This window comes from Camellia sinensis, chromosome 2, assembly GCF_055761805.1.
Source record: "Camellia sinensis isolate YWXY chromosome 2, ASM5576180v1, whole genome shotgun sequence".
In the NCBI taxonomy this organism is placed as follows: Eukaryota; Viridiplantae; Streptophyta; class Magnoliopsida; order Ericales; family Theaceae; genus Camellia; species Camellia sinensis.
The window spans coordinates 44,298,389-44,318,532 of NC_138962.1; the positions used below are offsets into that span (position 1 = coordinate 44,298,389).

The window sequence follows — 20,144 nt, forward strand, 5'->3', positions numbered from 1 at the left end:
GCTAACTGATTGTTTTGTATGCTCACATGTAAAAATTGCCTAGTTTAGAATTGTGAGTGTAGGAGTTAACTCGGATTGTAGGGGCTATCTTTTGCCCGTAGTATGTTATTTAATCTTTTCCTTTGTTCTATTTGTATTTTGCTAATTGTAGCTTATCTAATCTAATTAATGAAGTCTTTTTTTTTTTTAACTGTCCTTGCACATAAGCATAATAATAATACTGATAATAAATAAGTGAATAAATCACAAGAGAATCCCATCATGCAGAATGGCTGGACGAACAAGAAATAATAACAATGGTAATGGCGATGGAGTGCCTGATGGCGATGTCGCTCGAATTATACGCGCGATTGCTGACAGGGTAGGCAATATACCACCCCGAAACCAAGATCAAAACAAATCGGAGATGATAGCAAAATTTGAAAAGCTACGTCCCCACAAATTCCTTGGTGGATCAAACCCCCATGAAGCTGAAGCTTGGTTAAGACAAATTAAGAAGTTGCTAGATACTTCCGACATCCGAAATGAACAAGATAGAGTGACCATGGCGGCATTTCAAATGGAAGGGGAAGCAGATCATTGGTGGGAAATGATCAAAAGTACTCGACAAGTAGAGACATTAACTTGGAGACAGTTCGAAGACCTGTTCATGGAAAAGTATTTTCCTAACTCGCTAAAACAAGAAATGATTCAAGAGTTCCTCCAACTGAAACAAGGAAAAATGCCAGTCGCTCAATATGCGAACCGTTTTGAAGCTCTTTCACGGTACGCTTCAGCCATAGTAGCAAATGAAGAAGATAAGGTTAGGCGATTCGAATGGGGCTTGGACATAGACATTAGAGGAAGATTGATCGCAGTACAACTCTCCACCTATGCCCAAATGGTGGATCGAGCTTTAATTGTGGAACGAGAGTTAGCGGATTCCGAATGCATTCAGAATCAGCGATCAAGGAACAATAACCAACCACGCGGAGGAGGCCCAGTCCGCAACACTAGAAACCATACTGCACCAGCACCTTATGCCAGAGGAATGCAACAGCAACAAAGGCAGAATCGAGGAAACCAGCAAGGAGGAAACTTTGTAAATGAGTGGAAAGGAAGATGTTTCAGATGTGGTCAACAGGGGCATCATCGAAGTGAGTGTCCTCAAGGTGGGGAGTATTTTATGGATCAGCGAGGGGCACAACAATACAATAAATACCAACCTGGGCAAGGTTCTAAGCTTACTCAAAATACTCAGACCAACAAGGGGCAGCCACAAGCCTCTAGGAATGCAGGCCGACCAAGAACACAACCACAAGGAGCTAGAAATGGGAAGAAACCAGGAGAGACTAACCAACAAGCAGTAGGGAGAATGTATGCTCTCCAAGAAGAAGAAGATGTTGATAACCCATCAGTGATTCAAGGTATGTTAATCCTTATGAATTCTTGGGTTAAAGTATTGTTTGATTCTGGAGCTTCGCATTCTTTTATATCCACTGAATGCGTGACAAGTTTGGGTCTAGAGCCAGAGATGCTAGGGATAACTATGAGTGTCGCTTCGCCCTTAGGAGGTCAAACCCGAGTAAATCTAGTATGTAAATCTTGCGAGCTAGAAATCTCCGGTTCACATTTGATCTGTGATCTAAGAGTTATGGATATGTCTGATTTTGACGTCATCCTAGGAATGGACTGGTTGTCAGTTCATTGAGCCATTATTGATTGTTACTGTAAGACAGTGACAGCATCCTTCCTTAACAGCACGAAAGTTCAATTTAAAGGGGATAGACAAGATTCTCTAACTCCAACGTGTCGCAAGTCGCAATGGCATGATCAACTAAACGGATGGTTGGCAAGCCTAATTTTGGAAGACGAAAATCGAGAGGATCCAGGATTACCCCATGTGGTGTGCGAGTACGCTGACGTTTTCCCTGACGAATTACCAGGATTACCTCCAAAACGAGATGTAGATTTCACGATTGAGCTTCAACCCGGGACTTCACCGATTTCAATAGCACCACATCGTATGGCGCCAGCTGAACTTCGAGAATTGAAGGAGCAGTTGCAAGAACTGTTGAGTAAGAAGTTCATCAGACCAAGTATGTCCCCTTGGGGAGTGCCAGCATTATTCGCAAAGAAGAAGGATGGGACCTTAAGATTGTGCATCGATTATCGACAACTAAATCGAGCCACTATTAAAAATCGATATCCCTTACCCAGAATTGATGACTTGTTTGATCAATTAAGAGGTTCAAAATGTTTTTCCAAAATTGACCTTAGGTCGGGATACCACCAACTTCGTGTTAAAGGAGAAGATATACCCAAAACTGCATTTCGAACCGTTATGGCCACTATGAGTTTGTGGTAATGCCATTTGGTTTGACAAATGCTCCTGGGGTATTCATGAGTTTAATGAACAAAATTTTTACCCCCTATTTAGACCAATTTGTGGTAGTATTCATTGATGATATTTTGATATACTCACGATCGGAGGAAGACCACGAGCAACATCTGAGAACCGTTTTGCAAATTCTAAGAGAAAACCAATTGTATGCTAAAGCTAGCAAGTGTGAATTTTGGTTGAAGGAAGTAAAGTTCTTAGGTCATGTTGTGTCTGAATCAGGGATATCAGTGGATCCTGCTAAAGTAGAAGCAGTAATGGGGTGGAAACAACCTAAGAATACGTTTGAGATTCGTAGTTTCTTGGGATTAGCAGGTTATTATAGGAGATTCATTCAGGATTTCTCCAAATTAGCCAAGCCAATGACACGCCTAACGCAAAAAGGAGTAAAGTTTGAATGGAACGAAGCGTGTGAGCAGTTATTTCAAGAACTCAAGAAGAGACTGACAAGCGCTCCAATATTAATCATACCCGAACGTGACGTTGGGTACACTGTTTACTGTGATGCCTCTAAAGAAGGGTTAGGTAGTGTGTTAATGCAAAACGGGAAGGTAGTGGCTTACGGATCAAGACAATTGAAGAATCATGAGAAAAATTATCCTACTCATGATCTGGAGTTGGCAGCTATGGTCTATGCACTTAAGACTTGGCGACATTACCTTTATGGAGAAAAATTTGAGATATTTACCGATCACAAAAGCTTGAAGTACTTGTTCACACAAAGAGATTTGAACATGAGACAGAGACGCTGGATGGAGTACCTTGAAGATTACCAATTTACCTTGTCTTATCATCCCGGAAAGGCTAATGTTGTAGCAGATGCACTAAGTCGAAAGACAAGGGAGATTGTAGCCAACATATCAATTAAAGAATGGGAAATGGTAAGCACTGTGAATGGGTTTAAGTTACAACCAGAGACTCAGAATGGAAAGGGTAGGTTGTTTACAATAGTTACAACACCCCAACTTCTTACCAAAGTGTTGGAAGCCCAAAGATTTGATCAGGAGACCGACTTCATCAAGGCCCGATTAGTGACCGAGGAATCTTCACCGGATTGGACACTCCATCAAGATGGTAGTTTAAGGTATTTAGGTAGAATTTTTGTGCCAAACATCGAACAATTAAGAGAGGAAGTACTTAAAGAATTTCACCATTCGATTTTTGCGGTTCATCCGGGAGGAAATAAGATGTACCAGGATCTTAAGCGACAGTATTGGTGGAGTGGAATGAAGAAGGATGTTGCTCAATTCGTATCTAAGTGTTTGACGTGTCAGCAAGTGAAGACAGAACATCAAAAGCCGGCAGGAAAACTCCAACCTTTACCAATACCTAAGTGGAAATGGGAACACATAACAATGGATTTTGTAACAGGATTACCCCGGTCGCCGCAAGGCCATGATGCCATTTGGGTGGTGGTTGATCGATTAACTAAGACGGCACATTTCCTACCAATAGGACCAGCAGGCACACTCGAATCTTTAAGTCGATTATTTATTCGAGAAATCATTAGATTGCACGGAGTACCAATCTCAATAGTGTCAGATCGTGATTCTCGTTTTACGTCACAGTTCTGGCAAAGTCTACAAAAGGCCTTGGGTACAGAGTTGTGTTTTAGTACAGCTTTTCACCCCCAAACTGACGGTCAATCGGAAAGAACAATTCAGACTTTAGAAGACATGCTTCGAGCTTGTGTGATGGACTTTAAAGGTAGTTGGGAGAAATATTTACCACTAGTCGAATTCTCTTACAATAACAGCTTTCAAGCAAGTATTGGTATGGCACCGTATGAAGCTTTGTACGGACAGCCTTGCCGATCACCAATATGTTGGACAGAAGTTGGAGAAGCACCTCTTTTAGGGCCAGAGTTAGTTCAAGAAACTACCGAGAAGGTGAAACTAATTAGGCAAAGGCTTGAGACCGCTCAGAGTAGGCAGAAAAGCTATGCAGATCAAAGGAGAAGACCTTTAGCATTTAAAGTTGGAGATCATGTGTTTCTGAAAATACAGCCTCGTCGAGGAGTTGTTTGTTTCGGAAAGAAGGGAAAGTTGTCACCTCGCTTCATTGGACCTTTTGAAATTTTGGACAAATTAGGAGAAGTGGCGTACCGTTTGGCTCTACCGCCTCAACTGGCTGGAGTACATAATGTTTTTCACGTCTCTATGCTACGGAAATACGAGCCACACCCTTCTCACATCATCAATTGGGAGGAAATTAATCTTGATGAAGACGTGACATTTGAAGAAAAGCCTATCAAGATTTTAGATCGTCGCGAGAAGAAATTACGAGGCAAAACTATACCATTGGTTCAAGTTCTCTGGAGACATCGTGGGACGGAAGAGTCAACGTGGGAGCGAGAGGATATGATACGTGTCAATTACCCTAAACTATTCGAGTCTAAAGGTACGAATTAATTTCGAGGACGAAATTTTCTTTTAGGAGGGTAGATTGTGAAAACCCATCTTTTAATTATTCTTTAAAGAAAATTAATTAATTAATTTTGTCTACAGTTTATCTGAATTATATATTAGTGTAAAAGTTAGTTTTAAATTGACTCAATTCAATCACTAACAAGACATTATTAAGAATAATAATATTTTGTGGGTGTTCAATATTTGTTGTTTATAAATTATTTTAATTAGGATTCAATATAATAACTATTCTTACTAAATACCTTAGTTAAAAATCTTAGTGTGTCAATTTTCAGAAACCCACACACACAAAAAAAAAAAATAAAAAAATACAAAGAAACAAACCGTGGGCAAACAACCCACAGCTCCTACCAAACCCACCATCTTTTATAAAATTTAGGGAAAGCTTGTAAAATTTAGGGAAAAGTTTATAAAATTTAGGGAAAGCTTACTCTTAGAAATTGGAGAAAGGGAATGGAATTTTTTTGAGAAAATAAAATAATGGAAAGAATGAGAGGGAGAGAGAGATGTCTTCAATTTATATATATATGCATGCAAGCCTTCCTTGTGCATGCAAGCATTCGGTGAGAAAAAAAGAAGAAGAGAGAAATCCCAAAAGCAACCAAACTTAGTGATAGGAGAGGAAGAAGAGTAGGAGATTAAGGAAGCCAAAATTCTCAACCATTTTGTCACCCTACTACTAAGTAAGAAAACCCTCTCAACCCTCTCATTTTTTTTTTTATATATAATTGAAATTTTTCAGATTATGTACATTTGATACATTGTCTAAAACTGTATTGAGAATAATCTGTCTTGAATCTGCTAGCATGTTACCCGAATTTTTAGATAATTTTATACACAAAATTTCAAGATGATTTCATCTACAAAGTTGTTGATAATGATGTCTAGTTTATCCAGAAATTTTTGGAAACAATTTTTGAGCTTTCTACAAATTTATACAAATTTTTAACTAAATCTGAAACTGTGTTGAGAATAATCTGTCTTGAATTTGCCAGCATGTTACCTGAATTTTTAGATAATTTTATACTCAAAATTTCGAGATGATTTCTTCTACAAAGTTGTTGATAATGATGTCTAGTTTATCCAGAAATTTTTGGAAACAATTTTTGAGCTTTCTAAGAATTTATACAAATTTTTAACTAAATCTGAAACTGTGTTAAGAATAATATGTCTTGAATCTGCCAGCATATTACCCGAATTTTTGGATAATTTTATACTCCAAATTTCGAGATGATTTCTTCTACAAAGTTGTTGATAATGATGTCTAGTTTATCCAGAAATTTTTGGAAACAATTTTTGAGCTTTCTACGAATTTATACAAAATTTTAACTAAATCTGAAACTGTGTTGAGAATAATCTGTCTTGAATCTGCCAGCATGTTACCCGAATTTTTAGATAATTTTATACTAAATATTTCGAGATGATTTCTTCTACAAAGTTGTTGATAATGATTTCTAGTTTATCCAGAAATTTTTAGAAACAATTTTTGAGCTTTCTACGAATTTATACAAAATTTTAACTAAATCTGAACTGTGTTGAGAATAATCTGTTTTGAATCTGCCAGCATGTTACCCGAATTTTTAGATAATTTTACACTCAGAATTTTGAGATTATTTCTTCTACAAAGTTGTTGTTAATGATGTCTTATTTATCCATAAATTTTTGGAAATAATTTTTGAACTTTCTACGAATTTATACAAATTTCTAACTAAATCTGAAACTGTGAGACAGATTTTACCATGTATTTGAAAATTTATTTAAAATTCTATACTAAGCCAAATCTGGTAATTTCTAACTAAAAGATGAAATTTGAGAAGTCTAGTTTCATGATAAATTTTTAGATTATGGGTTTGATCTATAAATTTAAGCATGGAATTAATGTAAGGAAATGTGACAAATCTGTGTCATAAACACCCTTGGAATTTGTTTAGAATTATTTATAAGTTATTTTTGGAAAATGCTTTCTGAAAAATAACCATAACATGTTTATTGAGTATCCTGTAGATTGATATGAATTTTAGAATTGTATAAGTAATGTATTTATAATTTTATTTGCAAGATATATACTCTAAAAATTTTTCTGGATAGAATAAAACCACCACTTTAATAGTATGCTAGTCTAATTTTGTAAATCAAAAAATTTGTGCATGTGTGTATTTAGGGTTTAATTTTTGTATCTAAGTTATTATTTCATACCATGGTTTAAATAAATTGTTTATTTAAATTCTGTACTTTTATTTAGTATTGTGTGACACATGCGATATTTTATGATTGGGAATTTTAATGAGTTGGTATAACATTACTTGTGATTAAAAAATTTGGAATTATTTGTGATCAATATCAAAATTAACTGAAATGATTAACGGCATATACAAAGTTAATAATTGACGGTTAATACCAGTTGTTCGGTGTCAGTCTTGGTTTAAAGACTGTACGGAATTAAGGGTTGACTGTTAACACCGGTTGTTCAGGGTGAGCCCTGGTTTTGAGAATTCTCATGTAAATTGTGTTGCGAAACTCTAAGATGGCACGGGACTTATTTGAACCCTTTTCGGTATTCGGTTTTGGAATAAGGGTGGATGTGCAGGTGGCACACAGGGAGGTTACTTACCCCTGGCAGACCGTTTCCTTGGGGCAGACCACGGATGCCACTACTTGAGTATATAACTCCGGACGTGGGCATCCCTGGTAGTTACGGTTGGTAACACTTAAATATTTGACCAAGGGGGGTTTCAAATTAACCATTGCCATGCTTAGTGGTTGGTAAGTTAAATCTCTTTGGTGAGATTTCGAGTGTCACTTAATTTATTAAAATTACTGAAACTATTCTAATGGTTGTAATTTCTGTGTATAATTATATTGTTATCTCATGTTTAGAATATTATTATTTGTCTCTTAAAAAGAATGGTAGGTTGGTTACGTTTTCTTACTGTGTTGCAAAACTCATGGCATATATTTTGTTGCCCTGGCGTTTCATGCCAGATTATGTTGAAGAAGGGACTGAGGCTGAAATTGGAGCTGTTGCCAATATCGAACATTGGCTGACTTAGAGTCAAGATTTTGTCAGAATAAAATCCTGTTATCCCTTGTATTAGGATTAAACTATGTTATGACGTTGTGTGTGAACTTGTAGTTTTATTTTGTCGTTGGACTTTGGCTTTGTAAGAACTTAAAAGTTCCTAACTAGTAGTTAAAATTTTATCTAGCAAGTTATTGTTATTTAAATCTTATGACGTTTCAAAAAAAAAAAAATTTGGGGCGTCACAGGGTCGTTGCGCAAGTTAACCTGGTGCACACCCCCTAGCACAATCTCGCTTCTTTGAAGAAATCGATGCCTTCATTTCGTTCTCTGAGAAACCAGAACTAGGGTTAGGGTTTATGAAGGACGAGAGAGCCCAAACCGTTAGAAGAGCCACCAAAACTCCACCGACGAATAGAAGGCCATTGGAGAGAAACGACCACGCTTTGGTCTGAGCTCCACGCTTGGCCATGGATAGTGATGAAGATGTATGGAACTGAGAATGCTGAGGAGGCACCATTTGAAGCTCAAGAGGAGTATTCTTGTCAGTGTGTGGCCGTTGTATCCATTGTTGGGTTCACAGAAATTCTTGATTTGTTGGGTTCACATTTGTTGGTTCACGTAGTGTTGTGTGACTCCATAACCCGTGTTATCACACCTCAAAACATGAATCCGAATTATCAAACGTGGATCAGGAAACGTATCCCACAAAATCTGCATTCAATCCCAATATACACCTCTAAAGAAAAAACAAAAGAGGGTCAAACCCGTCCACACACACATCACATAAATTTAAAACGGACTTGGTTGTCCACAAAACATACCAAACAAGACTTGTCAATCCAAAAGAATGAATGTGGGATTAGATGGAGTAATAGATTAGTAAATAAGACTTTCTGATAATTTTTCCATTTTTTAAATTATAAAAAACAATCAGCATTTGTAATTTACCCTTTTTATATTTTTTTGGGCGAGGCAAGCATTCATTGGAACCACATCACTGACCGGCACAACCGCATCATGACTAACTGCAGCCAAACTGAGCCCCATTGGTTTCAAAACGTGGCTGGCTATCTTCTATTCGGGCACATAAATACGTGGAGAATTTTGTTTTTTTGTTTTTTTGTTTTTTTTTTTTTATAAAAAATATAAGCACTTCAATAAATAAAATTATTCAGTGCCTAAATTTGCAGAAATTATTCACTGCTCTTGCAAAAATTTGCAGCCGATGCTTGATAAAATAAAAATAAAAAATAGTACTAAAAATTGAATCTTATATTTTTTAAGTTGAAAATTTATTTGATATATAAAAAATGAAATTTAAAATTTATTGCTTTCAAATTTTTTATTCCAAATTTTATGTGAGATAATTGTAAAAAAATGGCATCAACATAAACTGATTGTAATGTCATGGACGTATACGCAATTTATGTATTAGATTGTGCGGTTATGTCTTATCCTTCCATCTCTTTACAATTATTTTAAATTTATACTATTTTTTTTTCTATAATTGTCTCTTTTTATATTGTAGTGGTACATGAGAATTTTATTACTTTATATTTTTAAAATCATATAAATCATACATCAAACAAACTTAATTAATTTTATTTAATTTATTTAATTTTAAACATTGAATTACGTTTTTAATAATTATTATCTAAACTATAAAATCCATTATTTTTGTATTAGAATGTTAGTAAACAAAGTGGTTATTTAATTTTAAACATTGAATTATGTTTTTAATAATTATTATCTAAACTATAAAATCCATTATTTTTGTATTAGAATGTTAGTAAACAAAGTGTAATTTACCCACTGTATTAACGTACCCAACTACCAAAATTTCATTTATTTGTGTCTCTATTTTTTGAATCTATAGGTTGGGATCTTCTGTCCCACGAGGCTGTCTCAGGCTTCCGTCCCAGCTTCCTTTTTAATGACACGTATCTATTGATAAATAAAAAGTAATAATAATGTTAACCTTTTTTTTTTTTTGAAAAATAATATGAACCCCAAATGATTTACCGAATTTTCTATCAAACCTCTTACTATTTATCAAATTTTTTATCAAACCTTTCACATGAGTGTCATTTGGGGCTCTAGCAAAACCCCTTTTATTTATTTATTTTTTTAACTCTGTAACCTCTTTGGCCTTTTTAGAAAATGAGTTAAAAGTCACTTCCCAGCATTTTAACTTATTTTGGGTTATATCATCTCTCATATTTTTACACTTTTTTTTTAAAAAAAAGCCAAATAAAATTAAAAAGTCAACTTTTAACTATCTTTTCAAAATAAAGATGTTTTGAGAAATTAGTAAAAAATTAGTTTTTTGACTTTGTAAGCTTTTTTTTGACTTTTTGTGTAAAAAAGCTAACTTTTTTATGATTTTTTTATTTATATATAAAAAAAAAAATTGACTTTCTTTTTTTAGCTTGTTTCCAAATTGCCCCATAACCATTTATCACGCCTTTTCTCTGGGATGTAAATGTACGAAAAGAGACAATTGTGTAATGGGTGGATGACGAGGATTGCCATGGATGAAAGCATTGAAGGATGAATGAGGCTGAGAGTTGGGTCATATGTGGAGTGCTCAAAATTCACCCACATGTTACAACAACTTGTAAGGATTTGATTGTCATGTTTGAACAATTAGCTCCCCCCTAGATTGATAGTGTGCAGTTCACTTCATGTGTGCCTTTCGTTTTTCTTTTTTATGTTTTTTTTAATGTTTAATTTTCAATTTTGAAGAGTGAGTAAACACTACTACAAAAATAGATAAAAATTACACTTTTTTTGTGTGATCTAGGGCTGCAAATGAATCGAGCTCTTCATGAACAAGCTCGGCTCGGTTCGTTAAGGGCTCGGCTCGGCTCAACTCGTTTAGTAAACAAGCCGAGCTCGAGCTCAAATATTAGGCTCGTTTAATAAACGAGCCGAGCTCGAGCTCGCATAAGCTCGGCTCGTTAAGCTCGGCTCGTTTATCTTTATTTAAATTATATAATAAATATATTATTTATATATTAAATAATATATAAATATATATATATAAATAATAATATAAATACATTTTTTATATATTAAATAATATAAATAATATTAAAAAAAAATTATCGAGCCGAGCCGAGCTGAGCTCGAGTTTCATTAAAATTAACGAGCTGAGCCGAGCTCAAGCCTAAGCCTAGTTCCTTATCGAGCCGAGCTCGAGCTCAATAAATGAGCTCGATAAGTAAACTAGCCGAGCTTGAGCTTAGCAAAGCTCGGCTCGGCTCGGTTCGTTTGCAGCCCTAGTGTGATCTATATTATTTAATCACACTTTTTAAGTTTTGTCAAAGTGTGATTTTTGGGAGTGTCACATGTTTTAAGTGTGATCAATAACATTTAGAATACATTTTTTAAGTGTGATTAATAACATTTAGATCACATTTTTTAAGTGTGATTAATAACTAATAAAACCTATGATAATAAACATTTAGATCACATCTTTTAAGTGTGATTAATTACTAAGATTTTAAGTGTGATTAATACCTAATAAAACCTGTGATTAATAATGAAATAAGATCACACGTTATATGCATTTCTCATCACAGTTAATGCATGTGATAAAAAAAAGGTTCGACATATTTGAAAAATAATCAATATTATTTTTGTACGCGCATTTTAATAATGTAATACACACTATATACTATACTTTGAATCACAACCACATATTGAATGGAATAACGTCATATATTTCATAAATGAAAGTTAAATATGTTCAAAAGTATATACAAAGGAATTAAATAAAAAGTTTTAAACTGTGGCTACATATATTAAAAAATGAAAAAACTTGAAAAATTAGGTTCTTGATTTCTTTGACCATATTTTGCGTCTCTCCAAGAAATTTCTGACGTGAAAAATAAAAACACAAATTAATTCAAAAATCACTAGAAGCATATGAATAAACTAATTATTTGTAGAGATTGTTCTAGTCTTACAAAAGATAAAGTTCGACTGATCACACCCCTTCAAATGTCTTAACATTAAATACCTCTAGCAAGACATGAAGCATGTAAAAATAAAATGTCACTTTACCCACAGAAATTGCAAGTTCAATAGAAATTTTACTATAATCAACAACTTAGGCCCCGTTTGGGGACTTACCTTTTTAGCTAAAAAGTCAAAAAGTTACCATTTTAGCCAAAAAGCTAACAACTCATACCAAAAAGTCAAAGATTCTCTTTTCTCTCTACTTTTTGCACATCTTTTCGTAATTAGCCAAAAAGTCATCCCAGACATATAAGTTTTTTTTACCTACTTTTTTAGCCAAATAGCCAAAAGTTACTAAATTAGTCTGTTCCCAAACGAGGCCTTGTTTAAGAGGCTCTATCCATCTCAAATATTTAATGTTCTACAAAAGAAATGCAATTGAATGTTGATTGTGCAAATACCTTGAGTGCATTTCAGATATCTGCGACCATTATTCATCATCTTCTCCATTTGAGCTCCTAGAAACTTTTGAACGCTTGGGAGGTTAGCCAGAGTTACCTTAGAGAGAAGAAAAACAACTCAACTCCTTGGACATACACATACTGGTAATTGCACATTTGTAAAAAATGTTCTAGATATGATGATACAAAGTCACATAGAGATATAATCCCAAAGTATAAATTGGGGGGTTCAAAATTCTCATATTGACAATCTTATATATCATAGAGAGAGTAGCCTAATAATTTATTCATGATAAACAGAGTCTTCAAGAAAAATTTGAAGGATATACTTTCATAACTTTTTTGCTCAAAGCAGAAGGAGAAGACACAAACATCATTATATTACTTGATACAAAGAATTTCAAAGAAAGTAATGCCTAACACTCATCTTACAAAAAATAACAAGCCATACCATCTATGGCTTGAGCAATGGATGGATTCTTCTCAAATAATGCCTGTCAAAATATGCATAGCATGTAAACAAAGGAATGGAGATTGACAGGTACATCAAATTTCAATAACATTTTGAAAGCATCAACTACTCATCTCATTTGTGAACTGATCCAAAAGACCTTCTTGAAGCTCCACTTGGAAAATAAGTATAATATATGGGCAGTTTTTAGGAGTTCGGATATATGAGACATACATAATACATAGAATGTATGTCAAACTTTAATTAGCATTCATCACTTTATATAGCACAGGCTAAGGAGGTACAGTTGCAACATTTGAAATATTATTTAAAACGTAGAAAGACGACTCAATGTCAAATAAATTAAATGCTGTTAATAGAAAATTTTAAATTAGGATGAAGTTGAATTCCTAGAGCAATGCAAGTTTTTCTTCTATAGTTGGAAAAGTTCAAAGTTGTGCTTTACTTATGGTTTATTTACTCTAACAAACATATCGGGTCAATAAACTAATGTAAATATAAAACAAATAAAAATAAAACAGAGAAAGAATGATGAATTTGATGCGCCACAGAGAAAGGCGACCACAAAAAATCCATTACCTTGAATGGTCCAATGAATAATTTGGCACAGAAAAAACACAAATTGCAACAAAAGCAGGAATAGTTAACAGGAAATCTAAAATTCATCCAATACCATAACTTAAAGGAAATAATCCCATGGATTGTTGCGGTTGTAACCATACTCCTACAAAATATGCAGAAAACATTCTCATAATACTATTTCGATTTAAAGGAAAGATAAGGGTAACAAATTGACAATCTGTCAATTCTGGGTTCTAGGAGAATGGGTATGTACAGTCCGAGCTTCCAGCTTCATGCATGTTTTCTCAGCCTAGAGTTTTACAATCGCACCAAGCAATGGCCACTGCCTCTAAAAAGTAGGAAAATACAGATTTAAAAATCACAAATGGATACCTCATTTTGTATTCGGTTGCGTAGAGAATCAACAAGGGCATTCCTGTCAAATCCCATCTCAACAACTTCTAGAAGAATCTCCTAGTCAATCTGCAATTGAGGTTACTCAAATAGTTTAGCAAAAATAAAATTAAAAAAAAAATAGATAAGAAAGAATAACTTGAATTGGCCAGTTAAAAAGACCATATTCACTAAGTAAAAAACAATAAAAAACATAGCAGTTTCCTAATAAAATTATTTTGTTGCCAATCAAAAAAGAACTACACAAATATAGCAGTAATTTGGATCAAAATATGTCAAGTAGCACACAGAACAATTAACCAAAATGTATGCTAGACTGAGAAATACCATCTCACCCCACAATACGAAGAAAACCTGCATATTACATCCTGTGCTTGAAAATCAATGGACCAGAACAAGAACTATTACTAATTTCCTTTATGGTTTTGATCAAGATAAAAGGGTTTCTTCATGTGAATTTATACCAAATAATTGCTTATAGAAACCTTCATTTAAAAAAGGGTTTCACTCAAATAAAATTGAAGAGCAACACTTGCAATAAGGGGTTCACTCAATCAGCTGTTAGGCCAGTGTCTGCAAACTTTCCAAGTACGCGTAGCTTTCTTTACCAAGTAATTGGAATGATCATTATACTTTAATTCACATTAAGTACATACGGAGGAATGTTAGATAAAAAGGAAATTGCAATAATAAGATCCCAATACCTATAAGGTTGCATTTGGATATAAATATATGGATTTGACATAAATGAATTTGGACTTAATTATTTAAGAAAATAGCTTAGAGTTAGTTTTTATAGCTTAAATGTGGATTGCAACAGGATGCATCCCTTTTATATAGTTTGAATGTGCCTTGACTACAAATTGAGTCCATGCCTCTACTAATTTTTCTCCTAAAACACACCTGTTTGAGTGGCTACTTGCTTCTCAGTAAAAGGCAAATGGCCAAGTCCATGCTCCACAACTTGAAAGTCAAAAACAATAAAAGCAATGATGATTGGTAAGATTTAACATTTTTATTCTATTAACCTTTTGTAAATCAATGAAATTTGGATAGGCTAATTGGTTGAAAGTACTAGACAAGCCGATCCAAATAAAATACAAAGCCATGCTTTGATATATAATGATCTCAAATAGCGTATGCGTACCTCTTATCTGCAGCATGGGTCTCCAGTATGATCATAACTGCAACTCAAGATAAATATTCGCATTTGAATCACAGGGAATGAAAAAAATGTTAACAATATTCCCATTCCTTTATGTCTATGTGAATGGCCTATATGCAACAACACTCTAATGTTAACTCACTGGTTTGTTGTTGTTACTGTTCGCTATCCCCAAAAAATTATTTATACAATGTGCCACCATCCCAGAAGCAGAAACCACATCTTAGTTGTAAAGCGGAGGCTCACAGTTAAAAAGCTGTAGCTCAACCTTACTTGAGGTCAGTTTTTGTATCTATGCAAGATTTAATTTTTTGTATCCCCCCTCCTCTCAGAAGTTTGTCAAGATCACTGATCAATAAGATTTTGGGTGATTACCCACAAAAAAGATGCCCCCCCCCCCCCCCCAAAAAAAAAAAGCTAAGACCACCATGGGAAATGAAAATAATAATAATAATAAATCAAGATGATACAAAAAGAAGTACCTGGAGTGTCGATTGAATAACATAAATATTTGAATATATTTTGCAAAGGTTATGCTGACCAAGTTTTGTGCGGATATGTTGGACAATTAAAACAATAAAGAAAGCAAAAAGAAGAGACCAAGAACCAACAAAACCATAAACCGGTTGCAAACAGAAGCTACCAGCATGGCAAAAGAAAAAAGAAGAAAAAATAGTACAACAGGCCAGCAGAAACAATAGGCCGGCAGCACCAACAGGCCAACAAGCTAGCACTAGCACACAGCAGCACCAGCACACAGCAAAATACAGCAGGCCAGCAGAACAACACAGCAGAACAAACAGCACAGCAAAATTGCATCAGTAAAGCAACACAACAGCACAGCAGAACTATGGCAGGCTATCAGCACAGCAGCATATCAACGCCAGCAATAGCGGTATAATCATCATACACAATAAATGACATAACATGAAGCTATGTTTATATGCATGATCAAATAGAAATGCTAGAACTACAGTTTGTAAGGAGGTAGGGTGTCTATGGCTATCAAAAGGAAGCTATCTGCAATGAACATGCGCAGAGCTAATACACAAAAATGTGCAATAAACTGTGCAATGAACATGCACAGTTTTGGCTGTTGACAACATGCATTTTTCTTTAAGTGTTGTGATATTGAGTTGGCATTAACCAAATTCTGACATTGAAAGCGTTTGTCTTATTTCTTTTTCACTGTCATGAAATAGCTTTCACTTGGAGACAACGAGATTAGACTCAAAAGTGGACTCAACGTGCTCCACTCACATAAATACCAGAATTACCAATTTATTTTTTTTTTCTGTAAAATAAATAATGACGCAAGCATTAACAGTTTCTTCGTTTCCCAAATTGCAATGAAATGCAAAATCAGCATCAGAAGTTGTCCATAAATAGGTGAAACCTGTGGCTAGTTGCTTTGCTTAGGATGTCCACATAGTGGCCATGCTAGCTGACTGCAATGAAATGCAAAATCAGCGTCAGAAGTTGGCCATGCTAGTTGTCCTTGTAAATTCCATCTATTCTTAGGCTAGGACCTGTTTCCTCTTTTAATAGGCAGGGAAAAACTATGAGTCTGTAAGCTGTTAGTAAAATAAATAAAAAAAGCAATCCTAATTATGAGTGGAAAAAGATTAATTTACTAGCAAACAGGTGTGTGGAGCCAACTAAGATTATTGATGCAGGGCATGGGCATGGGCATGTCTGGTCAAATCGTAGCTAAAGCAGAACACAAATGGATAGAAACCAAGGGGAGAAGCCTGGAGCCTAACCAGGAATACTTTCATAACTTATTTCTACTTCATTTAGCCTGAGGAGTTTGGTATTCAAAGAAAACTCCGTATTTCACAAGCCCTCTCATGGGCATTGAAAGTATCTGCCCCAAATGTTGAGAACTGTGAGAAAATTTGATCCACTCCTCTCCTCAATGGGATAAAGGACATTAAAAGCTAAATTTAGAAATAGATTCTTGCCCACACCCCCTAACAAACGTAATTAATAATACCCAACCCAGCCCAGCCCAGCCCAGCCCAGCCCAGCACAGCACAGCCTAATGCCCTCTTTTCCCACATCAGAATTGTTAAGAAGCTTGGGGTATGTTTGGTTTGTGTTTGAGAGATGTGTTTTAGAGATAAAAAGTACGAAAAGTTGTTTGGTTTGGTTTTTTTCAAAAGATGTTTTGGAAAATTATTTTCAGAGAGAGTTTTGGAAAAGTGATTGATTTGATGTGTGTGAGAGAGAGATTTGTTTGGAAAACTTGTTTGGTTTACAAGTTTTGAGAAATTTTTTTGGGAAAATTTGTTTGGTTTGATTACTTTTAAAAACTTATTTGTAGAGAAAATTTCCCAAAATTTTTTCAGAAATACAAACCAAACGAACCCTTGGTGTTTCACCTGTGAGGTTAATGTGGTAAGATAATATTAATGCAGGTGAAATTTATCCGAGAAGGGTCAAAACAATTATTGAATTTGCAATGACGTAACAAGTCTTCAAGGCTCAGAGACATTCTACAGACCTTGACCATAGCACGTAATAAGGAAGGACATGCATAGCCAAAATTAGGATATTAAAATGAATGATTAGCAATAACATAAAACATAGAAGTAGATTCATTCTTGAGAAGTTCAAGCTCACAGCAATTCTTAACAAAATTATATAAAGGAGCTGAGAAGCTTTTATCAAGTGCGATACATATCAACTACCACATTAATAGTACATACATAATGTTGCATAGAATATTACCTGCCTGCGATGGTTTTTAAAATCATATATTGGGACCTGGACAGATTCGCCGCTGTAATACCCCTGTTCCGTAATATGTTAATTGGTCCTTAACATAATGTGATTATGTATTTTGATATGATTTGGTGTTCTACTATGTGAAAATATGTGGTTTGAAATTTTATCTGTTCATCGTAGGAATATCTGTTTGAATAGTCTGCTTTGGAAAATTAATTGAGGGCCTTATCGGCCACGGAAACCGAAATTGATTACGCCATTGTGGTTGGCATAATTTTTAGAGCCTACGGTGAAATTTAATTGGAATTTGATTCTGGTCAATTTAAACTGATTAAATTGATAAATTAAGTACCCCATTATTTTATATTAAAATATTTGTTAGTGGGGCTTGTTGTATATTTGTATTGCACTCTCCTTTAGCCCTCTTAAAACTCAAAATCTGAGTTAGACAATTGAGAGTGAGAGAGAGGCCGGCCATGGAGAGAAAAAGGGAGAGATTTGTGTAATTTGGGCTCAAGACTTGGGAATTTGAAGATCTAGCTCAAGATTTGGCTAGAGCTTGAGTGTTGAAGCTCTTAGGTAAGTGAATTCATGGACTCTTACTTGTAATTTGTAAGTTCAAAGGTTGTTTGTGATCAAGAACATGTAATGAGTTGATTTTTGTTGAGTTTGAAGTCTTAGAACTCATGCATGTAAGAAATTACTTTGAATTTGCATGTTTGAGCTTGAAACACATGATTCATGTAGAGTTTTGGTTAAAGCTCATGTTGTAATCACCATTTGTACCATCTAAGTTGAGAATGATGAGCATCTCCCACATGCATGTACAAATCATGGGAGTATAAGTCTTGAATGTTTGAATTTGAGCATGTTGATGATGGGTTTGAGATATTTTGGGACATGCATGTAATCCATGTAATTGAGCTTTCCTAATGTTGTAATCTTGCATTAGTAGCATGTTAGCATGTGTAAATGTGTAATTTGAACCATTGCATGCAAGAAATGTGGATGGAAAACCGATTTGGAGCTCAAGAACACGATCTGGGAAACCCAGATTTTTGAGGTCCGCTCGAGCGGGGTAATGGCCGCTCGAGCGGGAAAATCGTGCTCCCAGCATTTTTGCAGAGTTGGATGTCCGCTCGAGCGGGACACTCCACGCTCGAGCGTGGATTTTCGTAGACAGGCCTTCAGCTTGAGCGCTCTATCCCACGCTCGAGCTCATCTTTCGTGCAACCAGTACTTCTGCAGGCCTTAAGGGTCCGCTCGAGCGGAGAAGTTTACGCTCGAGCGGGGACCCTGTTTCCTGGAATTTTGTTCATGCATTCTGTGATTCGTTTTCCGTTCCCTTTCACTTGTAAGCACTCTTAGGCATATGTTAAGCATTGTAAATGAGTTAATGAGATAAGAACAAAGCCTAAAGAGGTATATGTGAATTAAAGAACGGATTGAACTGTTAGTGACCCTTTTGTATTCATGAAATGTGTAGGGTCAAGCTCCAGGGCGCATCCACAAGCCGATCACTGTGAGTAATATCAATATTTGAAAACTTGTCAATGTCCAATTGTTATTCCCCTATAAATATTATGAGTTGTTAATCGGGATTGTGGACAAAAGTCTGACAAGAATAAATGAATGAGTGGGCCAAAGGCCGTTTTGACATGAAAGAGTGGGCCGAAGGCCGTTTTGATAAGAATGAATGGGCCAAAGGCCGTTTTGATAAGAATGAATGGGCCAAAGGCCGTTTTGACATGAATGAATGGGCCAAAGGCCGTTTTGACATGAAGGAATGGGCCAAAGGCCGTTTTGACATGAATGAATGGGCTGAAGGCCGTTTTGATAAGAATGAATGGGCCGAAGGCTGTTTGATAAGAATGAATGGGCCGAAGGCCGTTTTGATAAGAATGAATGGGCCGAAGGCCGTTTTGATAAGAATGAATGGGCCGAAGGCCGTTTTGATAAGAATGAATGGGCCGAAGGCCGTTTCGACATGAATGAATGGGCCGAAGGCCGTTTTGACATGAATGGAAATCTGAATGGGCCAAAGGCCAGAATGTTTGGAACTACAGTTACTTGACTTGCATTTCGTACAGTTATATATATATATATATTTTGTTGTTAAACAGAAGTATGAATTGGGCCCAAGGCCGTTTGGAGCATGTTGTTCTACATATTGTTATGTAACTGTTATATTTGATATTATTCACTGGGCTATCGCTCACGCTCATTCATGTATTTGTAGGTGAGCCAAGGGAAGTCCAAACCCAGCCCCAGTGAAGTCTGCTAGAAACAACAGGAGTTTTGGGAGAGTCAGCCTTGTGCCTCGCGCATGAGACCATCCTTGCCCTTTCACTATGTACCTATGTTTTGTCTTGTTGGCAAGGACCTAGTGCATGTCTGTACATAGTCTGTTATAGGTTGACTCGTTTTGGACGATCCTGTCTGTAATGAATTTTGTGAAACCGTACTTTTGATGTGAGTTATTAACGTATCTGAGTATGGTTTGTTTGATGTGCATATAAGCACGGCTCTATGGACAAAGTTTTTAAT

General features: G+C 35.5%; 1 protein-coding gene across 1 annotated transcript; it reads left to right on the plus strand.

The window, feature by feature from the left end:
* Positions 1–268: 268 nt before the first annotated feature.
* LOC145813393 (uncharacterized) lies at positions 269–16,769 on the plus strand. The gene is made up of 7 exons (XM_082908716.1): positions 269–1,406; positions 1,719–2,078; positions 2,420–2,634; positions 2,719–3,009; positions 3,124–3,464; positions 4,137–4,515; positions 16,668–16,769. The coding sequence occupies exons 1-7, from the start codon at positions 269–271 to the stop codon at positions 16,767–16,769; spliced, it is 2,826 nt and encodes a 941-aa protein (XP_082764842.1).
* Positions 16,770–20,144: the final 3,375 nt, after the last annotated feature.